Source organism: Pipistrellus hanaki (genome assembly GCF_964339955.1).
Source record: "Pipistrellus hanaki genome assembly, chromosome: 4".
Classification (NCBI taxonomy): domain Eukaryota; kingdom Metazoa; phylum Chordata; class Mammalia; order Chiroptera; family Vespertilionidae; genus Pipistrellus; species Pipistrellus hanaki.
The window spans coordinates 82,440,889-82,467,917 of NC_140506.1; the positions used below are offsets into that span (position 1 = coordinate 82,440,889).

At 44.2% G+C, this 27,029-nt stretch overlaps 1 protein-coding gene and 1 pseudogene across 3 annotated transcripts in view; one reads left to right on the forward strand and one right to left on the reverse strand.

Moving 5' to 3' along the window:
• Nucleotides 1-16,078: 16,078 nt before the first annotated feature.
• Nucleotides 16,079-16,286, reverse strand: LOC311622234 (DNA-directed RNA polymerases I, II, and III subunit RPABC4-like; annotated as a pseudogene). Its single transcript has one exon. The product of its transcript is annotated as a DNA-directed RNA polymerases I, II, and III subunit RPABC4-like (transcript).
• Nucleotides 16,287-20,105: 3,819 nt separating this feature from the next.
• Nucleotides 20,106-27,029, forward strand: part of CPPED1 (calcineurin like phosphoesterase domain containing 1) — a 175,085-nt gene continuing 168,161 nt past the window's right edge. For both annotated transcript variants that reach the window (XM_084881152.1, XM_084881151.1), the window contains exon 1: nt 20,106-20,280. In XM_084881152.1, coding sequence (XP_084737278.1) covers nt 20,211-20,280 — 70 coding nt within the window. In that variant the 5' untranslated portion in view covers nt 20,106-20,210. The remainder of the gene's footprint in view (nt 20,281-27,029) is intronic.

Sequence of the window (27,029 nt, forward strand, 5' to 3'; positions counted from 1 at the left end):
ACTATATATAAAGTAATTCTCTTGAATAGGAATCAAATAAACACAAAGAAAGTATTTTATAATTACTTTATTATGAAATATTAAGTAAACAAAATAGTGAAAAATTATAAAATTTTTGTCTTGTCTGCACCTACGGCACACCAGGCAACATCTCGCGGCACACTAGTGTGCCGCGGAACAGCGGTTGAAAAACGCTGCCCTATTGGGTATGTGCCCGCAACCAAGATACATGCCCTTGACTGGAATCGAACCCGGGACCCTTGAGTCTGCAGGGTAACGCTCTATCCACTGAGCCAAACCAGTCAGGGTCAGATATCTTTGTTTTATTGACTTATTTACCCGAAGCCCCGGAAGCAGAGCCTGGCACAAAGTAGACATGGATCAGTATTTGTAGAACAAGTGAATGAATGTCCCAAACAAGGGACACTCTCCTTGCCCATCAACCTAACTTTTGCCTATTTATTTGTTTAACTGAGGGAGCCTATGGCAGTACTGTATCACGAGTGAGACCGTAGCATTTCAGTTTTTTTCAGTTCATCTGCTCTACTGACTGAATGCAAGCTAGGGATCCTAAATGTCACACCAACAACTCTAGGTCTGGAAATAGAGTAAGCATGAGCAGTTAGAAACTCACAGCTTGTGTGGGGTATTCTGCAGTGCAGGCAGCAGCTGGTCTGTCCCACAGGCAAACCCTCCGGGATAAGACAGCTGTCCCCACATCACATCAGAGGAGTGCTGGTTTGATTAGAAAATCTGACAACATGTTCCCCTTTGCATCTTTGTTTATTCTTGATCCAGAGAGAACGACCAGGCACTTGAGTGGCTAAACTTCAACCATAACAGCCATCAATCCACAACTGCATACTGAAGTGAATGACAGAGTAGCAAGGAGAACTTCTACCTCCTAGCAGGCAAGAGGGAATGGGATGATGGGATGCAGTGCACAAGAGAAGGAACCTCTTCTGTGGGTGTCACAGTCTGTCTCTACATTATAACTGGGAGGGAGGGAGAGGGAGATGGTAGTAGGAAGATGAGGGAAGAAAGTATTTTCTTGGAGAGCAGGAAAGAGAATTCATCAGGGAAGCCCAGTAGATGTGCCCTACTAGACTTAAGGCCAATTTAAGAACGAAGTCATATAAATATGTTAAATGACCATTGTGGGGTTTTTTTAAACATGTTTTTATTGATTTTAGAGAGAGAGGAATGGAGAAGGAAAGATACAGAGAAGCATCAATGAGAGAGAAATACCAATTGGCTGCCTCCCGCATACCCTAACCAGGGATTGAGCCCACAACCCAGGTATGTGCCTTGACCAGGAATTGAGCCGGTAAGCTCTTGGCTCATGGGTCGATGCTCAATCACTGAGTCATACCAGCCAGACCATTATGTCTTTTAACAGCAAGGAAATACATCAATTCCTAGGAAAGAAAATAAAGCAAAATGCTAATTACTAACAAAAAAATTAGTCTCCCCACCTGTATTAACTGAGCTTTTCATGCCTGGCTGGATTGTTCTTGGTTCTTCAGATGGCCTTGAGGAAGAAAAGTTGATGGTGGGAGGTTCAGATCCCCTTACTCCCTATGTGTAAAATTACCAGAGATGGCAGGACAATCCCTGCTGAAGTAGGAAATCCATTAAAAAGAGTTATGCATGCCAACATGTGTTAGCAGCCTTAAAAATACCAGAACCCTTTGACCCAGCAGTAACATGTTTGAGTCACTATCCTAAAGAAATAATCCCCAACTACCCCCAAAAGTTTCAAACAAATAGATGTTAACTATAAAACCAGTGCATGTATTATAGCAAAAAAATTTGAAGTGGTTCATGTGTCTAATTATAGGATAATGTTTAAGTAAAATAGGAGGTATCCACAGTGTACCTGTGTTACACAGGACTCCAAATAGATCTATGTTAATATGTATCATTGCCTTGTTTTTCAACAAGAGACAAATTGGGAAAAACCTAAATATTCATAAATAGAAGTATTATTAAACAGATTGTGATACATCCATATAGTAAGCAACTGTAGAATAATAAATAAATATGTGTGTACAAACATGGAAAGATAGCCATGTAAATAAATTCCATTGAGAGTAGGCTTTTTTGTTTTGTTTTGTTTACTGACAAATATCAACATCTTGAAGAGCAGTGAGACATAGTAAATGTTCAATAAACAACTGTTGAGTAACAACTATTGATATATTCCTTAGCATAAGGAAACATCAGGCAATAAAAGAATGTAGATACTACAGTTGATTTATGTATGTGTGTCTGCATTTGCATTATATATATATATATCCTATATAATAATCCTAGATAATAAAGAGGTAATATGCAAATTGACCATCACTCCAACACACAAGATGGCTGTCTCCGTGTGGACACAAGATGGCCGCCACAAGATGGCTAGCAGGGGAGGGCTGTTGGGAGGGGCCAGGCCTGCAGGGGAGGACTGTTAGGGGTGACCAGGCCTGCAGGGGAAGGCAGTTGGGGGGGACCAGGCTGGCAGGGGAGGGTAGGGGCAATAGGGCCAGCAGGGGAGCAGTTAGGCATCTATCAGTCTGGCAGGGGAGGGTTAGGGGTGATCAGGCTGGCAGGCAGAAGCAGTTAGGGGCAATCAGGCAGGCAGGCAGGTGAGTGGTTGGGAGCCAGAAGTCCTGTATTGTGATAGAGATCCCAGATTGGAATTTGTGCATGGGTGAAGTCCCTTGGGGTGGCCTGCCTGGATCGGACCCCAGCTTGCGCCCCAGCCTCAAAGCCCCACAGCCCCACCTGGCACCCCACCATTGCCTGGAGCTGCCCCCTCACCTGCTCCACCATCCCACCTGGGGGGCGATGGGTTGGAGCCACCCCTCTCCTCCCCCTCCCCTCTCCCCTCCCCACACCCAGCTCCCTCAGTGCCTGGGAGCCGAGCAGCAGCCCCACCCCCGGGCCGAGTGATCAGGCCCTTGCTCACATCCACCTTGGCCTGGCCCTGACCACTTACCTGCTCCAATATCCCACTGCAGCCCTGCCCTTGTTGGGGCCCATCTGGGCCAGCAACCCCTTCACTGTAGCCTGCTGTCAACACCACATTGCTGATGCCTGCCATAGGGAGAGGTCAAACTCCCGAGGGAACAATTTGCATACTAGGCTTTTATCATATAGGATATACTCTATCCTATATGACAGGATATGACAGGTTATACTGCTATAACAGACAACAAGCGTAAGTAAAACAATCTTACTTCTCACTTACTCTACATGTCCATCATGAGTAGTCTGGGAACTCTGCTCTGTGTCACCTTCTCTCTGGAACTTGGCTGATGAAACAACTACTGATTAGAGCTTTGCCAGTTGGCATGGCAAAAGGAATAAAAGTCCCAAGGTCTTACAGCAGCATTTAAATACACACAACTCATTGGCCAGAACTAGTTACATGGTCTAACCAAAGAAATAAATTAACCATCAACTGCAATTATATTATGTACCTAGAAAATGTAGAACTGGAAATATTTTGCAAATAATAAAACTGACTACCAGAAAACCTCATTGTAAGATACATGTGGAATTATTAAAAATCACAACTTACAAGTGGGAAAAGAATTTACAGAGGGGTGAGAAGTTAATGTTTAATTTGCATTTTGTATAGTTACATATCTTTGACATTTTGCAAGTAGTTTATTGTGTCACAAAATGTTTTTAGAAGTGTGTATAAAATTTAAAGTAGGTTTTAATATAATGAAACATTCTGCAGCTCTCAAAATGTTTAGGAAGTATTTTTATAATACGAAAAAGTTTTTATGCTGTGATGTTAAGTGGGAAAGGTAAGATTAAAAATTTTTATATAGTATTTCAATTGTCTAAAGAAATGTTTAGAGAAAGAACATTAGGCAGAAATGTGCCAACATAGTATAATACTTATTTGGGTATACATACCTATCAACAATTGAATCTAAAGAACAAAATAAATGAACAAGCAGAATAGGAACAGAGAACATTTTGATGGTTGCTGTTGGAGGTGAGTTGGGGGGATAGGTGATAAAGGTGAAGGGATGAAAAAGTACAAATTGGTGAGTAAGAATGGTCACAGTGATGGAAAGTACAACATAGGGATATAGTCAATAATACTGGAATAGCTATGTATGGTGTCAGATACAATCACTGGGTTACACACCTGAAACTAATATAATATTGTTTATTGTTGCCACATCTCCTGGTCTTGGGAGACTGGCCTTATGCAGTAGGTATTCTGTAGGGTTCAGTGGCACAGCCTCCCTGATAACCCAAGCTGGACATACCAGGTGTGTCCCCCCAAATGAGTTGTATACACTCTTCTGTTTTAGTTGAGCCTTGATTGGTGTTGGCATATCAATAAGGGTGTATCCCTAGGCCATTTAGCTGCAAGAACTGGCTTTGACAATTGTGGAGTACCAGCTGTGCAGGAGCCCACCCCACAGAGCAAGACTTACTTCAGCGGGGCTCTGGTGCCTGCTGAGTCCACCCCTTGAGTGTGCTGCTTGTGGAGGTGGTTGGGTGGTTCTTCGATATGGTCTGAAGCTTTCCACTGGGTGCCTTATCCTCCCTGGAGGTTCAGACCACCACCTGTGTTCTACTTAGGGCCATCTGGCAGTCACAAAGTGATCTTCATGGCTGCAACTTGTGCTGGGTTTGGAGATGCCCAGGAGAGGCCAAGGCAGGCTGCCACCAGTGCCAGGCATGGGGCCAGTTAGAGGTATGGGGCACACCAAGGCCAGATGCTGCTTGTTTTAGTGATTTTAAAAAAGTCTGAAACATTCATATGGAAAAGCCACTGGAGGCAGCTTGTGTGGGCCCCAAAATTGGGTGGGGCAGGGTCTCAAGAGATTAGTAGAAATTGGTGAACTTTGTTAGCCAAGTTCATGGAAACTCAGATATGGCAGCCACCTGCCAGTTCTGTGGGAGGAGGACTTGACAAGTGGCCCCTGCCAACACTTCTGTCTTGGAGAAAGCTACTCCTCCAGCTCTTACCCTGATGCCAGACACTTCAGTTCCTCCCCACATGTCCCTGGTGCCTTTTGAGTGCTGTCCTAGCTCTGGAGCTCAGAGATAGTAAGTCCAACTAAGTCCATGCATGGGCCCTTTAAGAGGTACTGCCTGAGACTCCAGCAGCCATCTATTTCAGTCAGCCACAATCCACGCTGGTTTTTATAGCCAGAAGCTATGGGGACTTTTCTTCATGGCACTGAAACCTTAGGCTGAGGGGTTTGGGGGCTGGTGTTGGGCTTGGACCCCCTCACCCATCAGGGGGTATTTCTGCAGCAGAGATATCTCTCCTGGTTTTTATCTGCTACCTGTGGGTTTAGGACCCGTTGCACATCTCTTCCCCTTCTGCTGACTGATTTCAGGATGTTTTGAATGATGGCTGGTCTGTAGTTTAGCTGTAATTTTTATTTTCTTAGAGGATGCAAGTATCCCATTTGCCTACCCTGCCCTCTTGACCAGAAACCATTTTAACTCTCAGAACATAAATAGACAAATATGCCCATAACCACAACTTTTCAGAACAAAATAGGCCATAAGAAATGGACATGTCCTTTCTCAGAAAGCCTTGAGTTTTATAAGCCCCTGTAAATAGAGATGGGGTGATAGAACAAAGAGTTCCTCTTTAGAGTTGTTCTTTTGATATAAAATAGGGGGGAAACTGCATGTATAAGGCCTATTTTCAATGGTTAATCTGAAGTAAGATTTCTACAGAAGTTCAAATAACAAAAAGAAATGAATTTTCCATTTTACCAAAGTAGGTCATTATTTTCAGCAGGTCTTGACACTCAGAAACAATGTTCATATCCTTCCATGTTTTCTATATGTAGTCCTATCTGAGTTTCACATTATGTTCAATCAGAGAATTTTAAAGCTGTAAAGCCTCCTGGAAATAACACCAGCTGAGATGGAAGCTCAAAGAGACAGGAAATAAGAATGGCTAGCATTTTTCGGGCACTAGGTCTTTTGTAAAGTGCCCATTCAACAGGGATCATCAACCTTGAAGCTGTTAACATTTAGGGCCGTGCAATTCTCTGTCATGGGGCTGTCCTGGGTATGGTAAGAGGTAGCACCCCCTCTCAATTATGACCAGGGATGTTTCCAGATATTACTAAACAATCCCTCATGTCAAAGAGAGGGTGGTGTCCATTCACACAGTTGGGAATCTTCCTCCTGGTCACAGCATTAATAAGTGACAGATCCATAACTCCATGTGATAATATGTTAACTGCCAATGAGTAAACATTTATCTGTAATGTCAGGCATTGTGCTAAACTCCTGATTGGCATTTCCTCACAAAATGTAATATCAACTGTAATAAGTGAATGCGCTCATTATTCCCGGTTTCTGTGGGAACAAACTGAGCCTTCGCAAGGTTATATATGTTGTCACATTGCCAAAAATAGGCAAACCTGAATTGGAAGGAAGCTCTGTTTTACTTCAGGGTTTACGCTCTTCCCATTAAGCCTGGGGGTTTATTATGTCGCGCATGTTGCCAAGAGAAGGTGGGAGAGTTGCAGAAATATGCTTTGCTCGTACCATTAGAGGAAATGCCTGCTGCCATAGAGTTCATTGGTCATTCCTTTGTTCATCCATTGCATATGCCCAAACACTGGGGTGGCAGTATAGCGTAGCCTGAAGACCATGGTCTCAAATCCTGCTCCACAGATTACTAGCTGTGTGGCCTTGGGTACATTGCTTAAATTCTCTGAGTCTCAAGCCTTGTTTTCCTTGTCTGTAAAATTGGGATAAGTGACTACTTTTTAGAATTGTTATGAAGAAAGAATGACAGAATGCATGGAAAATGCGGAGCTTAAGTGTTAAATAAAACGTATCAACAAATGTTGTGACTGTTGTCACTTCCAGAAGAAATTGAGCTGATTAGGTTCTGAATGCACAGAGTTGAATAATATAAAAACAGCCAACGGAAAATTGTCATGCAAGAGAAATGCAATTAAAATGCCAAAGCAATCTCAGAGCAATCTAATATGATAGCATTTACCTGCTGTTCTATAAGTTAGCTTTCGAGAAAAGAAAAAAAAAATAGCCCACATTAGCCCATGTTTGTCATTAAAATGTTTTTTTAAATGACTCTGTGTGGGCAAATGCAATGAGATATCATTACAACACAATTGTATGCTACAAAACCTAAGGCACATCTACAATTTTCCACATTTCTTATCATTTTGCCTGTGTCTGCTTTGAGGATTTGGGGGCGAGAAAAGAAAACAACTTCTGTTGCTAGGAACATTTCAATAAGTGAAGATATTTCTCTGCCTACAAAGATGCCCCCATGAACCAGTTCTTCTGTTCTCCCCAAAACCAAATTACACACAGATGTATGGCTAAGTCCGAAGATGTTTATTAAAGCAAGTTATTACAATTCTGAATTCAGTTACAGATTCAAGATTCCAAATTTATTCCAAATAAATTCTTTCTCCCCGGGAAGTTTTGCTCTATCTGCTTTGAATCCAATCATTTGCCCAATTTGTATTTATCCTTATGCAAATTGGTCTGAAAACCATATGAGAAGGCTTAAGTGCAGTATCAAAGGGTCAGGATTTAGCAAGGATTTGGAAGTCTTGTGTTCATTAGCCTTACTTTCTAAAGTTACCCCTAAATAACGTTCACAGAACTAGTTAATTCTCCCACTCTGGACGGATCTTTCAGCTTCCCACTTGGGAGATTAAATCTAAAAGGATAATACATTTGAGAAAATACTAGAATCCATATGAGAAAAACCAGATTAATCTGCCTGAGAAATAATCAGGTTAATTTGTCTGAGAAGACAGAAGAGCATAGTGGTTAACTGTGGGGAACATTGGCATTTGAAAGAATTGCTTCAAATCTTTGTGCTGCTACTTAATCCCTGTGGCAGGCTGCAGGTCCTCCAAGGATTCCACCTCCTGGTATTTGTGCCCTGATGTAACCTTCTCGGTTGAGTGTGGGCTGGCGTGGTGACTTGCTTCTAACCAACAGAGTCTGGCAAAGGTGATGGGAGGCCACCTCAGTGATGAGGGTATGTAAGATGTGACTTCTGTCTTGCTCGAATATTCTCTCCCCCTGGCATGATGGAATACGTTTCCATGTTGTGAGCTGCCATGCTGGAAAGGGCACATGCCAAGGAACTGAGTCCCGCCAAACCAAGTGTGTTTCTAGTATCACATGATTTCATTCATCTAGGGGAAATATTGAACAACATAAACTGATGAACAAAACCAGACCCAGAGACAGGGAAGCATTGATCAGACTGTCAAACCTCAGAGGAAAGGTAAGGGAGGGTGAGGGGAAAGGGGGAGAAATTAACCAAAGGACTTGTATGCATGCATATAAGCCTAACCAGTGGTCATGGACAACAGGGGAGTAGGGGCATATGTGGGGAGGGGTTTGGGATGGGAATGGGGGTTTTGGGATGAGGACAATTATGTGATACCATAATCAATAAAGAAATTTAAAAAAAAAAAAAAGAAAAGAAAATTGACCATGTGAGTGTTCCCCATTCATGTCTTCACGTGAGACCCCAGCCCTGGCTGCTGCTTGTTCACAACCTGTGAGAGCCCATGAGCTAAACTCTACCTATACTCCAGACTCACAGGCACTGTGAAATACTGAATACTTGTTGTTTTGAGCTGCTAAGTGTGGGGTAATTTGTTATGTATCAACAGATAACTAACACTGGGGCTACGCCACCTTGGGCAAGCCACTAAGCCTCTCTGAACTCAAGTTCCACAAGTGGGGATTGCGATGCCCACCTCTCGGGATTCGATAAGTAAATGCTTGGCATTGTGGCTGGCACCTGGTATGCTTACTTTTATTTTATTCATAACATTCTGTACTCACAACGTACACCCATCTCAGAAGTTAATGAATGCAATGATTTAAATATATAAGCCAGTGTTTTTGAGAAATCACATTTCAGGACATTCTGTTACAGTTGACAAGAGAGAAAGCCAAGTTCAGGTTTCTGCCTCCTAATTTCTAGGCAGTGAGGGTTGGGGGAGTCCTTTGTTCATCTATCAATATATGCCAGAGAAGACTCCAGAGAGAGACAGCTGGATACAGAAGCCCCACAGAAGAATCTGTCAGGAAGAGGCACGCACATGTACTTGATGAGAGTGAATGGGTCTATCCACGGCTTAGCAGTTAGTTTGGCAAGTGTGTGTGTGTAGTGTGTGTGTGTGGGGGGGGCGGTTTACAGGGGCATCTCATACACTGTTGGTGGGAATAAAGGGCACTCTGGCAAACAATAGCAGCATTTACATATTTACATATATATACTCATCAGCCTAATGACCTCATTTCTGGGAAGTTATCCTAAAGAAATGATCTGAAAAGCACACCAATGTGTCTAAGCTGTCCATTGCACTATTGCTTATAAATATTAAGTTGAATCACATGACCATATGAAATTGCCAATATTTGACTCTTTCTTTCCTTTTTTTTTTTTTTTTTTTTTTAGGGGAGAGCACGAACTCAGCCTCCCCACTACCCCAAATTATGCGGTCGATTTTCCCACATTTCGGGGAGTCGCAGGGGTCAGCACATCTGGAGTGCAATGGATAAGCCTTGCCCTGGGAAAACCACCTTAGTGATCATGGTACGTCCCCTGCCAGGAAAGTATGACTCTTTTTGATCTATGAAGAAGAGAATGTGAAACAACTCCAGAACCCAAATGGAATGTGGGACAGTGGAATTTTACACACACACACACACACACACACACACACACATTCCTGAAGGCATTTAAAAGTTGGGACATATATGGCAAACTATTTATTGTAGTAATGTATTGGAAAAATAAAAAATACTACAAAAAACCCTATCATTTTTTCTTAACTACTTTAACATTTCACAAAGACGATGCTTTTTCTTAGGTAATTGGTCTTTCCTGGAAAATTAAAGAAGCCCCTTCCATGTCACACAGGCTACTATTTACGTTTGTTGTTATAACAAATTGCCACAAGCTTAATGGCTGAAGACAACACAAATTCTAGTTCTGGAGGTCAGGAATCCAATAGTATTCCCCAGTGAAGGTGTCGGCAGAGCTGCATGCCTTCTGGAGGCTCGAGGGGAGACCCTGTATTCTTGCCTTTTACACCTTCTAGGGGTCAGCTGGCTCCTTGCTTCACGTCTCCTTCCACATCTTCAAAGCCAGCCCTTTCTGGGTCTCTAACTTCTGCTTCTGTTGTCACATTTCCTCTCTCCCTGCTCCCACAGTCACCTTCTCTTTCTCCACTTCCACCTTAGGAGCACCTGTGTGGTTACATGGGGCCCACCCACATCATCTAGGACAATTTCCCCACTTTAAAATCCTTAATTCATTCACATCTTCCAAGCCTGTTTCCTGTTTCCTATGGAAGGTGACACATTCACTGGTTCTGGGATTAGTTCACATCTGTGTAGGGGACACATACCCCAACATCAAATTACGTCCAATGACATAGAATGTTATTCCCATCTCTGTTTCCTTTCAGTTACACTGAGGACATCCAGGAGAAGGCTTTGGCACCTTTCTAACACCTGCTAATCTTCCCTCTTTACCCGACAGCAGCCCTCAGGTTCAGAGCTTTTAGCGAACAAGGTAGCTACCTGGATTCCAATAGTGCTTTCCCTACATTTGTTTTTGACAATTACCTTCTATTATGAGTTTTCCATTTTCAATATTGACTGTGAAGTTGCTTCTACATTTAAGATTAAAAAGGCACTTGTTTTTTAAAAATATGTTTAGTAAGTAAGTAGTTTAGAAAGGATGCAAATATGAGAAGAACTGTTAAAGGCTCTTTCCCAATAACTGGAGCTTGAGAAGCGCTAGTCCAGTGAAAGGAACTCTCTTATCAGAGACTCAGAGCCACGCCTTGCTCCCCTGGGCAGCCTTGCCAAGCCCCATTGTGAGTCTGCTTCCTATTTCCTAGAAAATGTGCCCCATCTACTCCCCTGGTGTTTCTCAGGGGGTTAACTACCACCTCTACTCATGTGATCCCCACTTGTGTACCCCTAACTCTGACTTTTCACTGACTTGTATTCCCAACTGAATATGAAGCTAAAAATGTAGATTTACTGAACTAAGGGGGAATTTAGAGAGCCTGTGCCCAAGGAGTCTCATATCCAGTTGCCCAGGGGAGACCGGGAAGGTAATTTACTTGTGAAGCAGGCTGTATGGATGACAACTGGTATGCGGCCTCTGTGTCAGGACGACTGGCAGGCATGGTAGAGGCTGTGGGGGCCACGCGTCTGTGTCCCGTTCAAAGGAGGCAGCGGATGGACGCTCAGTATTCTCCAACTGCTGGAGGCAGAAATCTGGGCTTTTCTGTAAAATCTCCCAATTTTGAAATGTTGGTAGCTAATTAAAATGTGAAACCCTTGTAGAATAAACAAACGACATCTGCCACCAGTTTCCCTACTTTGGTTTAGGGCAACGCCCTCAATTTTAAAAGACTAGGGACTGGGCCCAGAAAGGGTACATGATGGATTCATTGTTAACATTTGGCTCGGTTCTAACCAGAAGCCAGGTTTTCTCATTCCAAATTTCTTCAGATTATCCTTGTTTAAACTAACTCGTCCCCCTTTCTTTTTCTTCCTCAAACTGGCTCTCCCTTTCAGCTAACCTGTTTCTGAGAGGGGACCCAATTTTTCTTCTATTTTTTCAGGCTAGAAGCCCAAGCCTTCGATGCCTATCCTGGTCCTCTCATAGCACTGCTGCCTGCATTTTTTTCTTTTCCATTCTGACTGCTAAAACCTTACACGTAGCCAGTTCAGGTGTCTGTTGCTCACTTCGTGTTCAATCCTTTCCAATCAGAACGATGGTATGTCTGAAATCAATTTCTCTGCTTGGCATTCAAGATTCTTCCATCTGGCCCCACCTAACCAGTCTTATTTCCTATTCGGACCACAAATGTGTTTCTTCCCTTCCCTTCCTTTGTCTGCCCATACAGTTTGTTACCCGCAATCACCTCTAGGGGGAGCTCAAAACCCTCCTCCCTTACCTCTAGTTGACTTTGTTGACCAAAGACAATTGAGCCACGTTAAGGGGTGAAGCTTTCACACAAAATTAGAAATAAATTCTGATTCTTCCTCTTCTTGAAAGCATTCTAGCCAGATTTAGCTATTATTAATACTAACAAGAATGACAAACATAACAGCTAACATTTTTGAGAGCTGATCATGTACGTGCAAGTCAAGGTGTTTTTCCTACAGTTTCTCATTTACTTCTCTCCACAATTCTATGGAATATTCTGTTTTGAAGACGAGAGCACTGCATCTCAGAGGCTTGGGGACTGGCCTGAGGTCATATGCTAATAAGTGATGGAGCTGAGATGCTACTTAGGTCTGTCTCCTCCAGAGCCAACTTCTCAATCCACACGGGATGCTTTCCTATAGCCCCAGTGTAATTTCTGTTGGTGGGGGTCATGCCTCATTGCTTTGTATCTTTCTTTTCTTTTTATTGTTTGTTTTTTTAATAGTTTATTGATTTGTAGAAAGAGAGGAAGGGAAAAGAGAGAAACATCAAAGTGAGAACAAAACATCGATCGATGGACTGCCTCCTGCATGCCTCCTCCCATGGATGGAGCCTGAAACCTGTCATGTGCCCTGACGGGGTATCAAATCAGCAACATTTCAGTGCCCGGGATGACACCCAACCAACTGAGCCATACAAGCCAGAGCGCTTGGTATGTTTTATCCTGCCTCAGTTTTCTCATCTCTCAAATGGCAACAATGCAAATCTGTATTCATTTCCTAGGACTGCCATAACAAACTACCCCACACTGAGTGGCCTAAAACAACAAAAATAGACTCTCCGCTCTGGAGGTCAGAAGTCCAAACCCGAGGTGTCGGCAGGCCTGGGATAAAAAGAGGATGATTGATCTAACCTGCAGCCAGGGTTGAGAACCACTCATTGAGATTAATGTGGTCAGAGTCCCAAGAGATGAAACCCAGACTCACATGTTGAGTGCCTTTGGATACGGCCCTATTTCTCCGGAACATTAGCTCAGTAAAAAGCCAGGCTAGTGCTTTGGGAAGATCAAAACCAGTAAAACGTGTCAGAACCAGACTTATGTGTTGTCATTCCTTCTTGTGGGAAACAAAGCATCATTCCCATGTCAGGTTTTCCTTTCAACCTAACAGTGCCCAATGTGATGAAAATGGAAAAATAAAACAAAGCAAAGGGAGGGCTGGGTGTACCTATCGTGTTTCCCAGTGAAATCAAAGGTTTTCATTTTGATCCTGAGCTCCAATGGCAGAAATGTTATCCAGACAGGGCTGGGAATCAGCTGCAGCCACTTTGCATGGACACATGACAAATAAAAGCAAAGCACAATTCAAGAGGCAGGCGTTGAAGTATGCAGAAATTTGTTATTGTTTTCATCATTCATTGGGAGCTGACTTAATAATACTGGGGCATGTGGAGAAACTGAACAAAAATTGAAATCTGCTCTTAAAATTGAAATAGCTTGCCCGGTGTGGCTCAGTGGTTGAGCATCCACCCATGAACCAGGAGGTCACGGTTTCATTCCCTGTCAGGGCACGTGTCCAGGTTTCAGGATGGATCCCTGGTACGTGGCGTGCAGGGAGCAGCAGATCAACGATTCTCTCTCATCATTGATGTTTCTATCACTCTCCCCTTCTCTCTTCCTCTCTCTGAAATAAATAAAAAAAAATTTTTGAAGACTCTCAACATTAGTGAGTAAGTTTAATTGAGAAGCAAATTCAATTGAATTCAACATGTATTCATTGAGGGCTTCCTATGTATCAGATCCTATTCTAGACACCCAGCATAATCCAGTGGAGATATACATACAGATATCTATATCTGTCTATTTATCTATCGATGTCTTGGGGAACTTACATCTCTGCAGGGAGCTTAAATTGTACACTAAATATACAATTGGATTGAGATGATTGGAGCTTTATTTTTTTATTTTTTAAAAAAATATATTTTATTGATTTTTCACAGAGAAGAAGAGAGAGGGATAGAGAGTTAGAAACATCGATGAGAGAGAATCATCGATTAGCTGCCTCTTGCACATCCCCTATTGGGGATGTGCCCGCAACCAAGGTACATGCCCTTGACCAGAATCGAACCTGGGACCTTTCAGTCCGCAGGCTGAAGCACTATCCACTGAGCCAAACCAGTTTCGGCTGATTGGAGCTTTAAAGAAAACCCTTATTCTTGTTGAGAGAGGGGGAAAAAATGATTTTTCACAACCCAAACTGAGTAACTGAAATATTTAAATGCTTCAGAAGGCTGAGTTCACTACTCAGATGAAGGAAATGAAATTAGGAAGTCAAAGGAAGCCCCTTGCGAAGGGTGTTAAGCAATGTAGGAGAGTGAGACAAGAAAATAAATGGGTGAACGAAAGCCTAAGGAGGAAATTAAATTTAAATTTCTGAATGAAAAAGAATGGGAATTATTAGTAGAGTCTGTATCCAAGGCCAAGAATTTTATTATAGCAGCGAGGGATCCTTTTGCTTGTCCATGGTTCTCATGCCAATCACGTGCCATTGGACAGAAGAAAAGAAGGAGCGGGCAGGTTCATGAGTTACAAGCTGCTCATGTGGTTGTGTCAGAGTACCATCCTTCCCTGCAGAATGATGATACCAACCTGAATGATGAGCCCAGCTCTGGGACTCTGTCACCTCCAATGAGGAGCCAATAGTCTGTAATGGTCAAGGTTCTCCAAAGGAACAGAAACAATAGGATGTGTAGATATACGGAAAGAGATTTATTTTTAAAGAATTGGCTCATGACAATTATGGAAGCTGGCATGTCCAAAATGTTCAAGGTGGGCAAGTAGGCTGGAAACCCAGGAAGAGCCAATGCAATGCTGCATTTCAAGTCCAAAGGCCATCTGCTGGCTGAATTCCCTCTTGCTGGGGGAAGGTCATTCCTTCGTTCTGTTCAGACCTTCAGCTGACTGGATGAGGCCCACTACATTATGGAGGGCAATCTGCTTCACTGACAATCCGCTGATTTAAACGTAAATCTCGTCCAAAGAACATATTCACAGAAACATCCAGAATAATGTGTAACCAAACACCTGGATGCCAGGGCCCAGCCAGGTCGATGTGTAAAATTAACCATCACACAATCTAACCAGGAACGACTAGGCTCATTAGAGTGAAGCCCAAACAGTTTACCCCTAAATGAGGCCTTGGGCTCTTAGGCCCGGCCTATTGGCTCACATCCCTAAGACAAACCTGGCTCATAATCCTAACAACCTTTGCCATCCAGTTTCACAAATCTGGGCAGATGATAAATGAGGGAAGGAGATAGAGAGCGAGTACTTGCTAGAGGCAGATGCCAGAAACAGTGAGAAGAAACAGCTCACAGCCTGCCGGTGAGGAGGAGACAGAGATCTATAAAAAGTAGACAGAACTGTAAACGCTCAGCTGCTAGGGCCTTTGAATGTTGAGACAAATTGTTCGGCTCGCTTCCTGGAGTGAGGCTATAATACAGCCCAGTATAGCAACTGCTGTTCTTAATAATATACCTGGGTCTCTAAATAACAGCACACTTGGCTTAGCTGTTACAAGGGGTGGGATGAAAGGAAAAGGGCACTTTTTTCGCCCTAGCTGGATTGGCTCAGTGGCTAGAGTGTCAGCCTGCAGGCGGAAGGGTCCTGGGTTTGATTCCGGTCAAGGGCACATACCTTGGTTACAGGCTTGATCCTTGGCCCTGGTCGGGGCATATGCAGGAGGCAACTAATTGATGTGATTGATGTGTCTCTCTCACATAGATGTTTCTCTCTCCCTGTCTCTCCCCTCCCTTCCACTCTCTCTACAAATCAATGGAAAAATATCTTCCTCTGAGGATTAATTAAAAAAAAAAAAAGTCAGCTTTTAAAGCGTTGAGAAGGGATCATGATAGTCAGTAGCTGATATGCTCTTCTGCCCTCAAATGCTCACTTGTACATGAGGGATTTAGTGGGTTATTTGTTGGCTCTTTAATTTTTTTTTTTTAACAAAAGACAGGCTTTATAATAGACACCTAAATACAATATGGTTTTTAAAATGAAATCATGCGTATATAGTTGTATTCATAAAGATAAGTATACTCATAAAAAACTATACAACAATAACAGCAAATCCAAATGCAAACAAAGATATTCTTATGAATTCCGTTTCACTGAGCATCAAAAACCACCAATCTTTTAGTCCTTTTCTTGTACATTATTCTGTATCCACATTCTCTGCATCTGATTGGATCCCTGGATTTTATTTCATTTTCCACAGCCATTCCACATTGGCTGCTGCTTTGGAGGTTGGATGTCCTTCTGGGTGTCCATTGTTAATCCTTAGCACCAACACCTCCTAATTTTTTTTTTTTTTTTTTTTTTTTTTAATGAGCCATTTCCCCCTTTCAGGACAATGGTATCCTGAACCCATTTTAAAACATCTATGCATTCTATTCTCAAGCATGCAGTATGGGTGCGATTGATAGCACTCCTCCAGGGGTGGTCCTATACATTAGCAGATAGAAGCATGCTCTTTACCCTTTGACTTTGCTTCAGAGAGCAGCCCGTATCCAAGCTGGCACTGTAGTGATGCAAGGGGATGTTTGCTGGGCTAGTGAGAAATAGTGCCTTCCTCTGTCTTCCTGCTAGGTGTCTGAGGAGGATGTGTTCTAGAACTGCTGTAGCCACTCTCCTCCTGTGGATGGGAGCCTGGAGATGCCAAGTGATGAGGGGGAGTCCTTTGTGGATACTGAAGGTGAAGCCAAAGTTACAAAAGGCAGAGAGGCTGGGTCAAAACTCAACCGAAGCTGCCTTGGGATTGTAATTGATACATGCCTATGGATTCCTCCCCTCCCCCCAATTAAGCCTATATGAGCTGATTTTCAGTTCATTGCAATGAAATGATACTGGCTGACATAATACAATGGGTGAACAGAATCTTGAAAGAAGATAGAATTTTGACCAGAAAAGAATGAGTTTGATTGGTATTTCAACAACAACAACAACAATATTAACAATATGGACTACAGCAAAAAATGTATCAAGCACTTAGTATGCTCCAGAAACTCTGCCTACAGCTTCATTTACTCCTCATAAAAATTATACGAGTTCATTTGGGATGAAGCTCAGAAAGATTAAGTGACTTGCCTAAGGTCACCCAGCTGGGAAGTGGTGGAGCAGCTGGGCCTGATGTGCAGGAATATGCTCCTTTCATGCTGCCTCCTCTAACCTTCCTGGCAAACAGCTAAAAGACCATGGTCAGAGAGGGGCACCACTAATCGGGACAGTGACGAGGGGAGAATAGAGCAGGCAATGTTGTTCAGAGGTTTCTGGACCCAGTGGTGCACAAGGTGTAGTTGCAGCCATTACTACTCTCACACACACAATGTCCAAACCTGTATAGAATTTTTATAAGAGTTTATTTTATTACTATTTTTAAAATATATTTTTGTTGATTTCAGAGATGAAGGGAGAGGGAGAGAGAGATAGAAACATCAATGATGAGAGAGAGTCATTGATTGACTGCTCCTGCACATCCCCTACTGGGGACTGAGCCTGCAACGGGGCCCACATGCCCTTGTCTGGAATTGAACTGGGGACCCTTCAGTCCACAGGCTGATGCTCTATCCACTGAGCCAATCCAGCTGGGGCTATAAGAGTTTATTTGCGCCCAAACTCATGACATATATTGGGGAGCAAGATCTCAAATGCTCCAGAGAATAACAGTTTGGCAGGGTTTTTTTTATGCATTTGAATTTAAGGAGGAACTAAGGAAGATTACCTGGAGGTGGGAGGAAGCGAGGTGGGATTGGATTACAGGATAATTAACAAGATTACTGGTTTGTGCTCTCTCGAGGGTTATTACCCCTTTTGAGGGATGTTACTTCTGGTCTTCAAAGGCGTGTTAACCTAGATGCACAAGAACAATGGACAGGGCTGGCTTCAAACCTTTTACTAAAGAAATTATAGCTCGGCAGGTGTGGCTCAGTGGTTGAGCATCAACACATGTACCAAGAGGTTGCAGGTTGATTCCTGGTCAGGGCAGGTGCCTGGGTTTTGGACTTAATCCCCAGCCAGAGGTCATGCAGGAGGCAACAGAGTGATGTTGATGTTTCTCTCTCATTGATGTTTCCATCTCTCCCTCTCCCTTTCACTCTCTAAAAATCAATAAAAGCATTTTTGAAAAAAAGAAATTATATGCTTGGACATGACTGCCCATCATGACCTACTCAGTCAGGAATTTATGTTCAGATCACCCTGTGAGATTACTGCCATAGAACCCCCTTTTTACCTGTACATATCATTAGCAACTGTGCAAGGGGCTGAGGGACAAGAGCAGAGTGCTATGAAAAGAATGAGGGAGACAGTTTAGATCGGAAAAGCGTGCAAGTGTTTAGGTAAGACCTTTCCATGCAAGTGTGATTTAAGCAGAGGCTTGATGTTCAAATGAGCAGATACAGTCCAAGCAGAAGGAACCACACAGGGGCAAATAGATTTGCACGTTTAAGGAACTGAAAGAGGACATGTGGCTGCAAAGTTAATGGGTGAGAGGTAGGAATGGGCTGGGTTCTGCCTTGAGGGCCTTGAGGCCACCATTAGGACTTTTCATTCTCATTTATTCATTTCCTCCTTAAACATTTCCTAAGAATCCTCCGCTGCGCCAGGCCATACCCAGGGAATAGGGATATAGTGATTAACAATAATATAATGGTAATGGCTAATATTCTTTGAGTACTACCTACCATTTGCTATTAGAACTTTTGTGTTTCAGCTCTTTGATGCACCAAGCCATTTAAGCCTCCCAGCAGCCCTATCCTGGGAGATTAGAAATTAAGTAACTTGGGAAACGAAGGAATTTTCAAGATCAAAGTGCCAGCAAGTGGCATCAGGCAGTCTGACTCCAGAACTCCTAGGCACTTAATATTCTTACTGTGGGGGAGTGGAGAGGTAAGGAACAAACCTGTAGGGAATTTTTAGATGACATATGCCAGAGAGCAAGAGCTCAAATACTCTGGAGAATAACTGTTTTTGCAGTGTCTCTCATGCATTTGAAATTAAGGCACATGTTGGGGTGACTCCCCTGAGCCCCTAACCACTATGATTTACTATCTCTTGCCTAAGATTGGAGGACAGTCTTCCTAGTCGTTTTAGCCACCCAAACAGTGCTTCAGATGTAGGCAGCCAGGTAAGAAGAGAATTTCTCAAATTTGGCAGAACATAAAAACTCTTGGGGGACCCGAAAACTGATTTGACTCAGTGGATAGAGCTCAGTGGATAGGTCTAAGGAGTGAGGGGTCCCCGGTTCGATTCTGGTCAAGGGCGTGTACATTGGTTGCTGCAACATTCCCGGTGGGGGTTGCAGGAGTCAGCTGGTTGATGTTTCTGGCTCTCTATCCCTCTCCCTTCCTCTCTGTGAAAAATCAATAAAATATGTTAAAAAGAAAACAACAAAAAACAAAAACTCTTGGGGGAGTTAAAAACCAGACCCTTCTCCTGAAGATTGCGTGTCACTAGGTCCACCCTGGAATTTGTATTTTAGCCAGTTTGGCAAACACTGGCTTGTGCAATTCAGTTCAATGGTTTTCGCTGGGACAGACCCTCCTTTGGAGCTTTGCTACTTTTCTAGATGCCTGTCCCCTTGTGCCAACTGCCTCGCCGCCGTTTTGAGCATCAGTTTCCCCTTCTGACAAATGTGGGAGATGCCACAGCACCATTGCCCACGGCTGTTGTGTGGATTAAGTGCGCTGCTCCCAAAGTGCTTGGAGCAGGGTCTGAATTGGAGTTAGCGATGCTGTTAATGGGACGTTGATGATGATGATGATGACAGGGAAGCTGAAGACGCCTGGTGATTAATTGTATAGATTCCAGCTGCTTAGAGGACTGTCTCCCAAATGGTGCCTGGGTCAAGCTTATCGGCGCCTCTCTGGGCACTCCGTATTTTTATTGGTTAAACCTGCCAACCCTCCCTTTAGGCTCCCAGCCTGAGCCCAAAGACACCCCGCTACGCACTCGGAGGCCTCCGCTCGCCAGGCGCCCCAGTCCATCCCAGAGGGGCCGCTCAAGCTTCTACCCGCCCAGGCAGCACTAGCGGCGCCCCGAGCAACCAAGGCCCGCGAGCGCCCCGCCCCGCCCCGCCCCGCCTGCCTTGAAGGCTCCGCCCCCAGCGGGCCTGACCCTGCGGACAGTTGGACGGTGAGAAGTGGCGCCGCTCCCTCCCACGCAGTGCACTCTGGTGGGACCAGGAACCCGCTCGCCATGTCCGCAGCGGAGGCGGGGGGTGTTTTCCGCAGAGCCCGGGGCAGGACCCTGGACGCGTTTCCCGCAGGTACTCGGGGAGGGGAGGACTTCGGGCTGCGGAACCTTCCGCCTGGGGAACCTTCTGTTTGGGCGCGCGCACCTCCAGCCGGACCCCATCGGGGCCGCAGTCGGTGTCGGGGACCAAAATAAGGTCCGCACAGCCGGCGCCGAAAGGCTTCCTCGGTCGCCATGGAGACGCGAGTGGCCGCGCGAGGAGGCCGGTGCTGGAGCTTTTTCCCTGGCCTCCACCTAACTTCCCTGAGAGCAGAGTAAGGCGGCAAAGCAGTTCACAGGAGCGAGGGCTCGCTCTCCGGTTGGGTTTGGTTTTCCACGCCTTGTCTAGGACCCGTTGCTCGGCAAGTTTTGGTCTCAGTTCCCCCATCTGTAAAACGGAACAGTAACAGAGAAGTTCCGTGTGGTACTCGACAAGCGGCTGGTGCACGTTAGATGTCGTTACTTTTATTGTGGTCATTCACCACGACGTGTTTCATACGCTGCAATCATGGTTATTTACTATAATATGAGTCATCCACCAAAATGTTCGCCGTGCCCGGCAGAGAGGCAAGGCAGTCAAGGGTCGTGGCAGAATTAAACGCTTGGACTTTGGATGTAGGTGATCTGCCTCGCAGTAAAAAATGGGTTGGTGAAGATTCTGATAGGTAACAGATTAACCCGATTATTCTTTTTAACAGATTGAAACTTGTTTTTGAAACCCAGTGCCTGACACAGACTAGCTGCTAAAGTGAATGTTAGCCTCAGAGCTGGAAGAGGAGAGGGAAGTCTGTCCCTGGTTCCTTGGTTCATTCTCTCGGTGGCATTTTGCTTCCTGGAGTCAGATTCCTTCCGTTGCACTCGCCAGTTTTGTAACCCAAGGGGAGCCACTAGTGCCCTGCTGGATCTGCTGGTGCTCACCTTTCTTCCTTCGTGCTCCATTCTTTCCTGGGCCTAGGTAGGTTAAGGTGACCAGACGTCCCGCTTTTGGCGGGACAGTCCCGATTTTTAACAAGTTCCGAATCTTTCCAAAAATCGGGACTTTTTTTTTAAAACGCCGCGGGACGTGGGATAAATTGTTAAAAATCGGGCTATCTGGTCACCTTAGCCTAGGTCTCCTGCCAAACTAGTTTTCTTTTAAGATTTTTATTGATTTCTTAGAGAGGAAAGCAGAGAGAGGGAGAGAGAAGCATCGATATGAGAGCAGAACATCACACACACCCTACTGGGGATTGAGCCACACCACCGCATAGGCCCTGACCAGGAATGGAATTGGCAGCCTTTTGGTGCACGGGGACAACACTCAACCACCTGAGTCACACCGGCCAGGGTCACACTGGCTTTCCTCTTCTTTTTTACACTGGTTTTCTTGAACTGCATTTTTAAAGGAGCCAATTGCAGCATCACTTTCTCTTCAGGACCTTGGCACTTGCTCTTTCCCTGCTACCATGGCTAATAGCCTGGCTCTTTCTCAATCTTCACATCTTATTTAAAGTTATTTCTCAGATTTTCCCTGGCTACTCTGTCTAAAGTAGGTTTCTCCTGTAATTCTGTCCTAAAACCTTGTTCTTTTCTTTTTTTTGCAGCTCCTGTTGGGGAGTGGCAAGATTCTGGAAGAGCACATGGGGGCCAGGAATATAGCTGTAGTGGATTTTGGGAAACTCAATCTGCTGTAGTGCCCATTCTCTAAATATTTTAATATGCCTTTTTTTGCCCATCATAAGATTTTTGAGGTTTTTAATAATAAAAGGGTAATATGCTAATTAGACCAGACAGTCGAACAAACTTCTGGACATCATTTCAGATGTTCTTCCAGATGAAGCCATGGACATAGGGGCAGTGGGAGAGGCAGTGGCAGTTAGGGGTGATCAGGCAGGCAGGTTAGCAGTGAGGGGCAATCAGGCAGGCAGGCAAGTGGTTAGGGGCCATCAGGCAGTCAAACAGAGGGGTTAAGAGCCAGCAGTCCAGATTGTGAGAGGGATGGCTGACCACTGGTTTAGGCCTGATTCCACTGCAGGATTGGGCCTATACTGGCAGATGGATATCCCCCAAGGGGTCCTGGATTGCAAGAGGGTGCAAGCCGGGCTGAGGGACAACCCCTCCTCCCGTGCACAAATTTTGTGCACTGGGCCTCTAATATTGATATAGGTAGCTCTAGTTCACCAATTTTCCTGCTGCACAATATTCTATTGTATAAATATTTACTCTATGCATTCTGTTGCTGGATATGCTGAGTATCTTTGTCCCTCCGAATCTCCACTGTGCTCCAGGATGTTGGCCTCTCTGGGCTTCAGAGGCTCCTGATCCTCTGGCTTTCCACTGGCGTCAGCCAATGGGGAGTCCCCATCAGAGAGCCGAGGAAGGGGGAACCAAAATCAGGGTGTTCATTCCCCCAGTTTACTCCCTGTGGACTTGCTTTGAGCTAGTTATATTCCCTGCTTGAAGTTCACTGCTTTCAAGATAGTGTTTCCGTTGGGTCTTGGTTTTCAGATTTGGGTAACCACTCACTTCCTCCTTTCAGATGTAGGGGAGGCGGCAGCTCTGCTTTTCTATCTTTGGGCTACCAAATTGTCTTTTGTAGTTTTTCTACACTCAACTTCTCCCAAATAATCTATTTTTAATCCCTCCTTTAATTTTCCTAATTTTTAGTATGCCAGCTATTCCCTGATATAATGGACATTGAGTTGTTTATGTTTTTCACTCTTGGTAACAGTGCCATTAGGAACTTAAAAAAAAAATTCTTTATTGTTTAAAGTCTTACATATGTCTCCTTTTCCCCCCATTGACCTCTTCCCGGTCGTTCCCACCCCCCAGTTAGGAACATTTTTGTACAAATCTTCTTGTGGATACGTGGGGAAATTTCTCCAGAGCATATATCCAGGAGCGAAATTCTGGGTTATAAGGTATAATCACCCCCAGCTTTACCATAAATGGCCTTCCAAAGCCCTGGCACCAATTGATATATCCACCAGCAGTGAATGAGAGAGTTCCTTGTTACTCTTTTCGGTATCTCTTTTCAGTTCAAGATGTGTTTATTAGGTTCCTATTGCATCCTTTAGTATCTTGTGGAGAGTAGAAAAAGAAGGAGGGGGAGGGGGGAGAAAGGCAAGCTACATGCCCTCAGGGACTCATAGTCAAGGCACAGAGCTGTGGCACAAAAAATAATTCTCAACTGGTGGACTTGTGGGCCTCTGCAGTGGGAGGAGTTGGGTTGTTAAGCGTTGGTCTTGGCTGATGTTGGGTCTGTTAACTAAAATCAAAGAATAAGGAATAGGGTAAGATTTGATGGGATTGATTTGGGAAGTGTTGACTTTGAGGTGCCACCAGGAAATATGATGGAACTTGTGGGGCATAGTACACAGCTGAGGATGAAGGTGTGGGTTCCACCGCAGAAAGGAGATAGTAATGCTGTAGGAGTCAGTGACATTGCTAAGGGGAAAGTGTGGAGTAGTGGACAGTATTTGTCTGTGTGTGTGTAGTCTTAGGATATGCCAGTGCTTAGGGGGCAGGAAGAAGAAAAGGTACACTGAAGGACTCGGAGCAGAAAACAACCAGAAATTTTGGAAGAGAAAACCAGGAGCAGAGGATGCCAGGTTTGATTGTCACCTTGAGGAGAACAATTTCAGTAGAGCTCTAGAAGGACACCTGTACACAGTGTCTGGGGAGTGGCAGAGGGTGAGGATGTGAAGTCAGTGAGGGTAGGATTCTGTTTGGAGCCATTTGGTGATGCAAGGTAGACCTAGGCCAGTAGCAGCTTAAGGGAGGAGCAATGCTGAAGGAAGGCTGAAGGGATTGAAGTAGTAATAATGATAAGAACAATAGGAGCATCTAACATTTATCAGGTGTTTCTGGCAGCCAGGCACTGTACTCTGGGTTGTATGTAGATTATGTCATGTAATCTCCAAAACAGTCCTGTTGAGGTAACTGTTATGATTATCCTCTTTTTACAATGGGGAAAAAAAAATCAAGCTCAACAGATTAGGCAACGTGCCCAAGGTCATATAATTGGTATAAGATAGATCTAGGGTTGAAAATGCAAAAGACTGCCGAAACTGGTTTGGCTCAGTGGATAGAGCGTCGGCCTGCTGACTGAAGGGTCCCTGGTTCGATTCCGGTCAAGGGCATGTATCTTGGTTGCAGGCACAACCCCGGTAGGGGATGTACAGGAGGCAGCTGGTCGATGTTTCTCTCTCATCAATGTTTCTAGGTCTCTATCCCTCTCCCTTCCTCTCTGTAAAAAATTAGTAAAATATATTTTTTTAAAAAGAAAATGCAAAAGACAGAATAATAGCTCTGGAGATGGGATCAGGGGCTTGGGAAGAGGGGTTGACTCAGGGATCAAATGTACTTTTCAACCATCTCTCCATCCTTCTGTCTATCTATCTGTCCAACTGTTTGTCCATCCATCTATCTACCAGGCCATCCATCCACTATCTATTCACCATATGCCCATTTCTTCATTCGGTCTGTCTATTCACCTATCATTCATTTGTCCACTTATCAAATGTACAGAGCACTTGCCTTGCCCCAGCATGGTGCTGGATGCCAGAGTGCAGTGAGTGAAAAACAGATGTAATTCTTCTGCCACATAGCTACTTGGAAAGCCTGACGTTAACCTGCCACTCACACGAACCATGGAAATTCCAGTTGTGGCAAATGTCAGAGAACTGAGGGATTGGTTCCATGAGCCTCTCACTGGAGCGTTAGTAAGGACCTTTAGCGGGGGCTTCCTCGAGGAAGGGATGTATCATCTGATTGCTGAAGGACGATTAGGAGTTAACTGGGCTTGAAAGGAGGGCAGACCTTTGTGACTACGGGCAGAGCAAGTTTGAAAGTCTGGCATGGTGGGACTGGAAAGGGAAGGATGAGGGAAGAAAGCCATTGAGTGTGGAGCAGTGTGGTATGGGCGGGCACTGGAGAGTGAGGTGGGGTAGTTGGATTTGTTTTTGCCTAATAGCATCAAAAGGGTTTAAGCACTACATTAAAAAAAAACAGGGACACATAATCAGATGTCCATTTTGGAAAGGATGGCTGCAGCAATGGCAACAAAAGCATTTCTACTTACAAGGAACTTGGGTGCAATCTGGTTGGGAGCTGGAGCTCAAGTACTTGTCTAGGAGCATCATTTTCATAGACCACACTGTTTATTTTCTGTAACTGGAGGTGCTTGTGGTCGTGGTGGGGGGCTTCCAATGAGATGATGAGAGTGCTGAGGTGTTGAACCTCCGTAGCCTTTTGGAGCGGCCACAAGGCTGCCAGTAAGACCAGAGAACAAGAGAGTTGTTGGTCTGGAAAAGAATGGGGCTGACAGAAAGAGACTTAGAAGTTGATGAGATAAGAAGAGGGAACATGACCCTGGACTTCTCTAGAAGTGGGGCTTGCACTTGGTCTCCCCTGTGAGCTGGGCAGTCCCGGTGGGCATGCCCTGTATGGATCATACAGCACAGGGCTTTAGAGGTTCGTCCTTGAAGGCTTAGGTGTGGAATCCTTAGTCTTGGTTTACCTCACTAGGTGCTGAATCCCTAATTCACCCCTAAGCTGCCTTTGACGCTGTCACTGACTTTCCTCGGGTTCTAGTTCCCTGTTAGCATTTCTGGTGACTTTGAAAGATGCCTGAAAGGTTCATTGTCCATCCAGGTTCTGCTGGAACAAGCATGTCAAACTCAGGCTAATGGGGCCAAATACACAGGTTTAAGTTTATGTGGGCCGCAAAAAACAAAGCTTCAATTTTCATAGAAACATAGGTGTATTTCAGTAGAGACATGCTGAATACAAAGGGCTGAAATAAATGAGTAATCGTTAACATAAAATAATAGAACATCTTAATAAAACTATTTTTCTTGAACATTAACTTACCAGACACTGAAAAACTGCACAAATTAATAAGTGTAACACAAATCTATTTTTCTTGTTCTCCAAAAGCAAAATATTTCCTATTGCACACACCAAACAAGTCAGTTCAAGACTAATGACTTGACAATCAAGGCTGTTAAAATATTTGTTGCTAATATTAGTGGAGAGAAATGGTGTGCCTGCGCATAAGGCATGTAACGGAAATGGATGCAACACAATTATACTAATCAGTCATTAGCGAACATTGTAGTTCATTATTAATAATTATGTATAACAGGATATTGTAAAAATTACAAAGTTTTTTAACAATGTTTCTTACATACCATTTTATAGGTTGGGTCACAAAAATACTTATTGTGGGTTGCATGCGGCCTATGGCTGCAAGTTTGACATGCTTGTGCTAGAAGGTAGAACCTTGAGCTGGTAGAGTTGCCCCAAGGGCAAGCCTAGAAGAGAAAGGGAAGGAACTGGCTTTTCCCATCAAAGACATTCAATTAACTCAAGCAACAGTACCTAACATCATATCCCTGACAACTCTCATGCACTACTAGAAGCCCCTTCTAGAATTAGCAGTTAAACAGTTGGTTTCTCAAGTGAAGTCTGGCAAGTGAATGAAAGAGCACTATCTTTGTCTGTTTGAGCTGCTGTAACAAAATACTATAGACTGAGTGGTTTATAAACAGCAGGAATTCTAGCTCACTGTTCTGGATGCTGGAAGTCCAAGATCAAGGCACCTGCAGATTCAGTGTCTGGTGAGAACCCTATTATGGTTCATAGAGGGCTGTCTTCTTGCTGTGACCGAAGGATGAGGGAACTCTCTGAGGGTATCTTTTGTAAGGGCACTAACCCCATTACTAAGCCCTCAAGACCTAAGGGGGCTTAGTAATCTCCCAAAGGCCCCCACTACCAGATACCATCACATTGGGGGTTAGG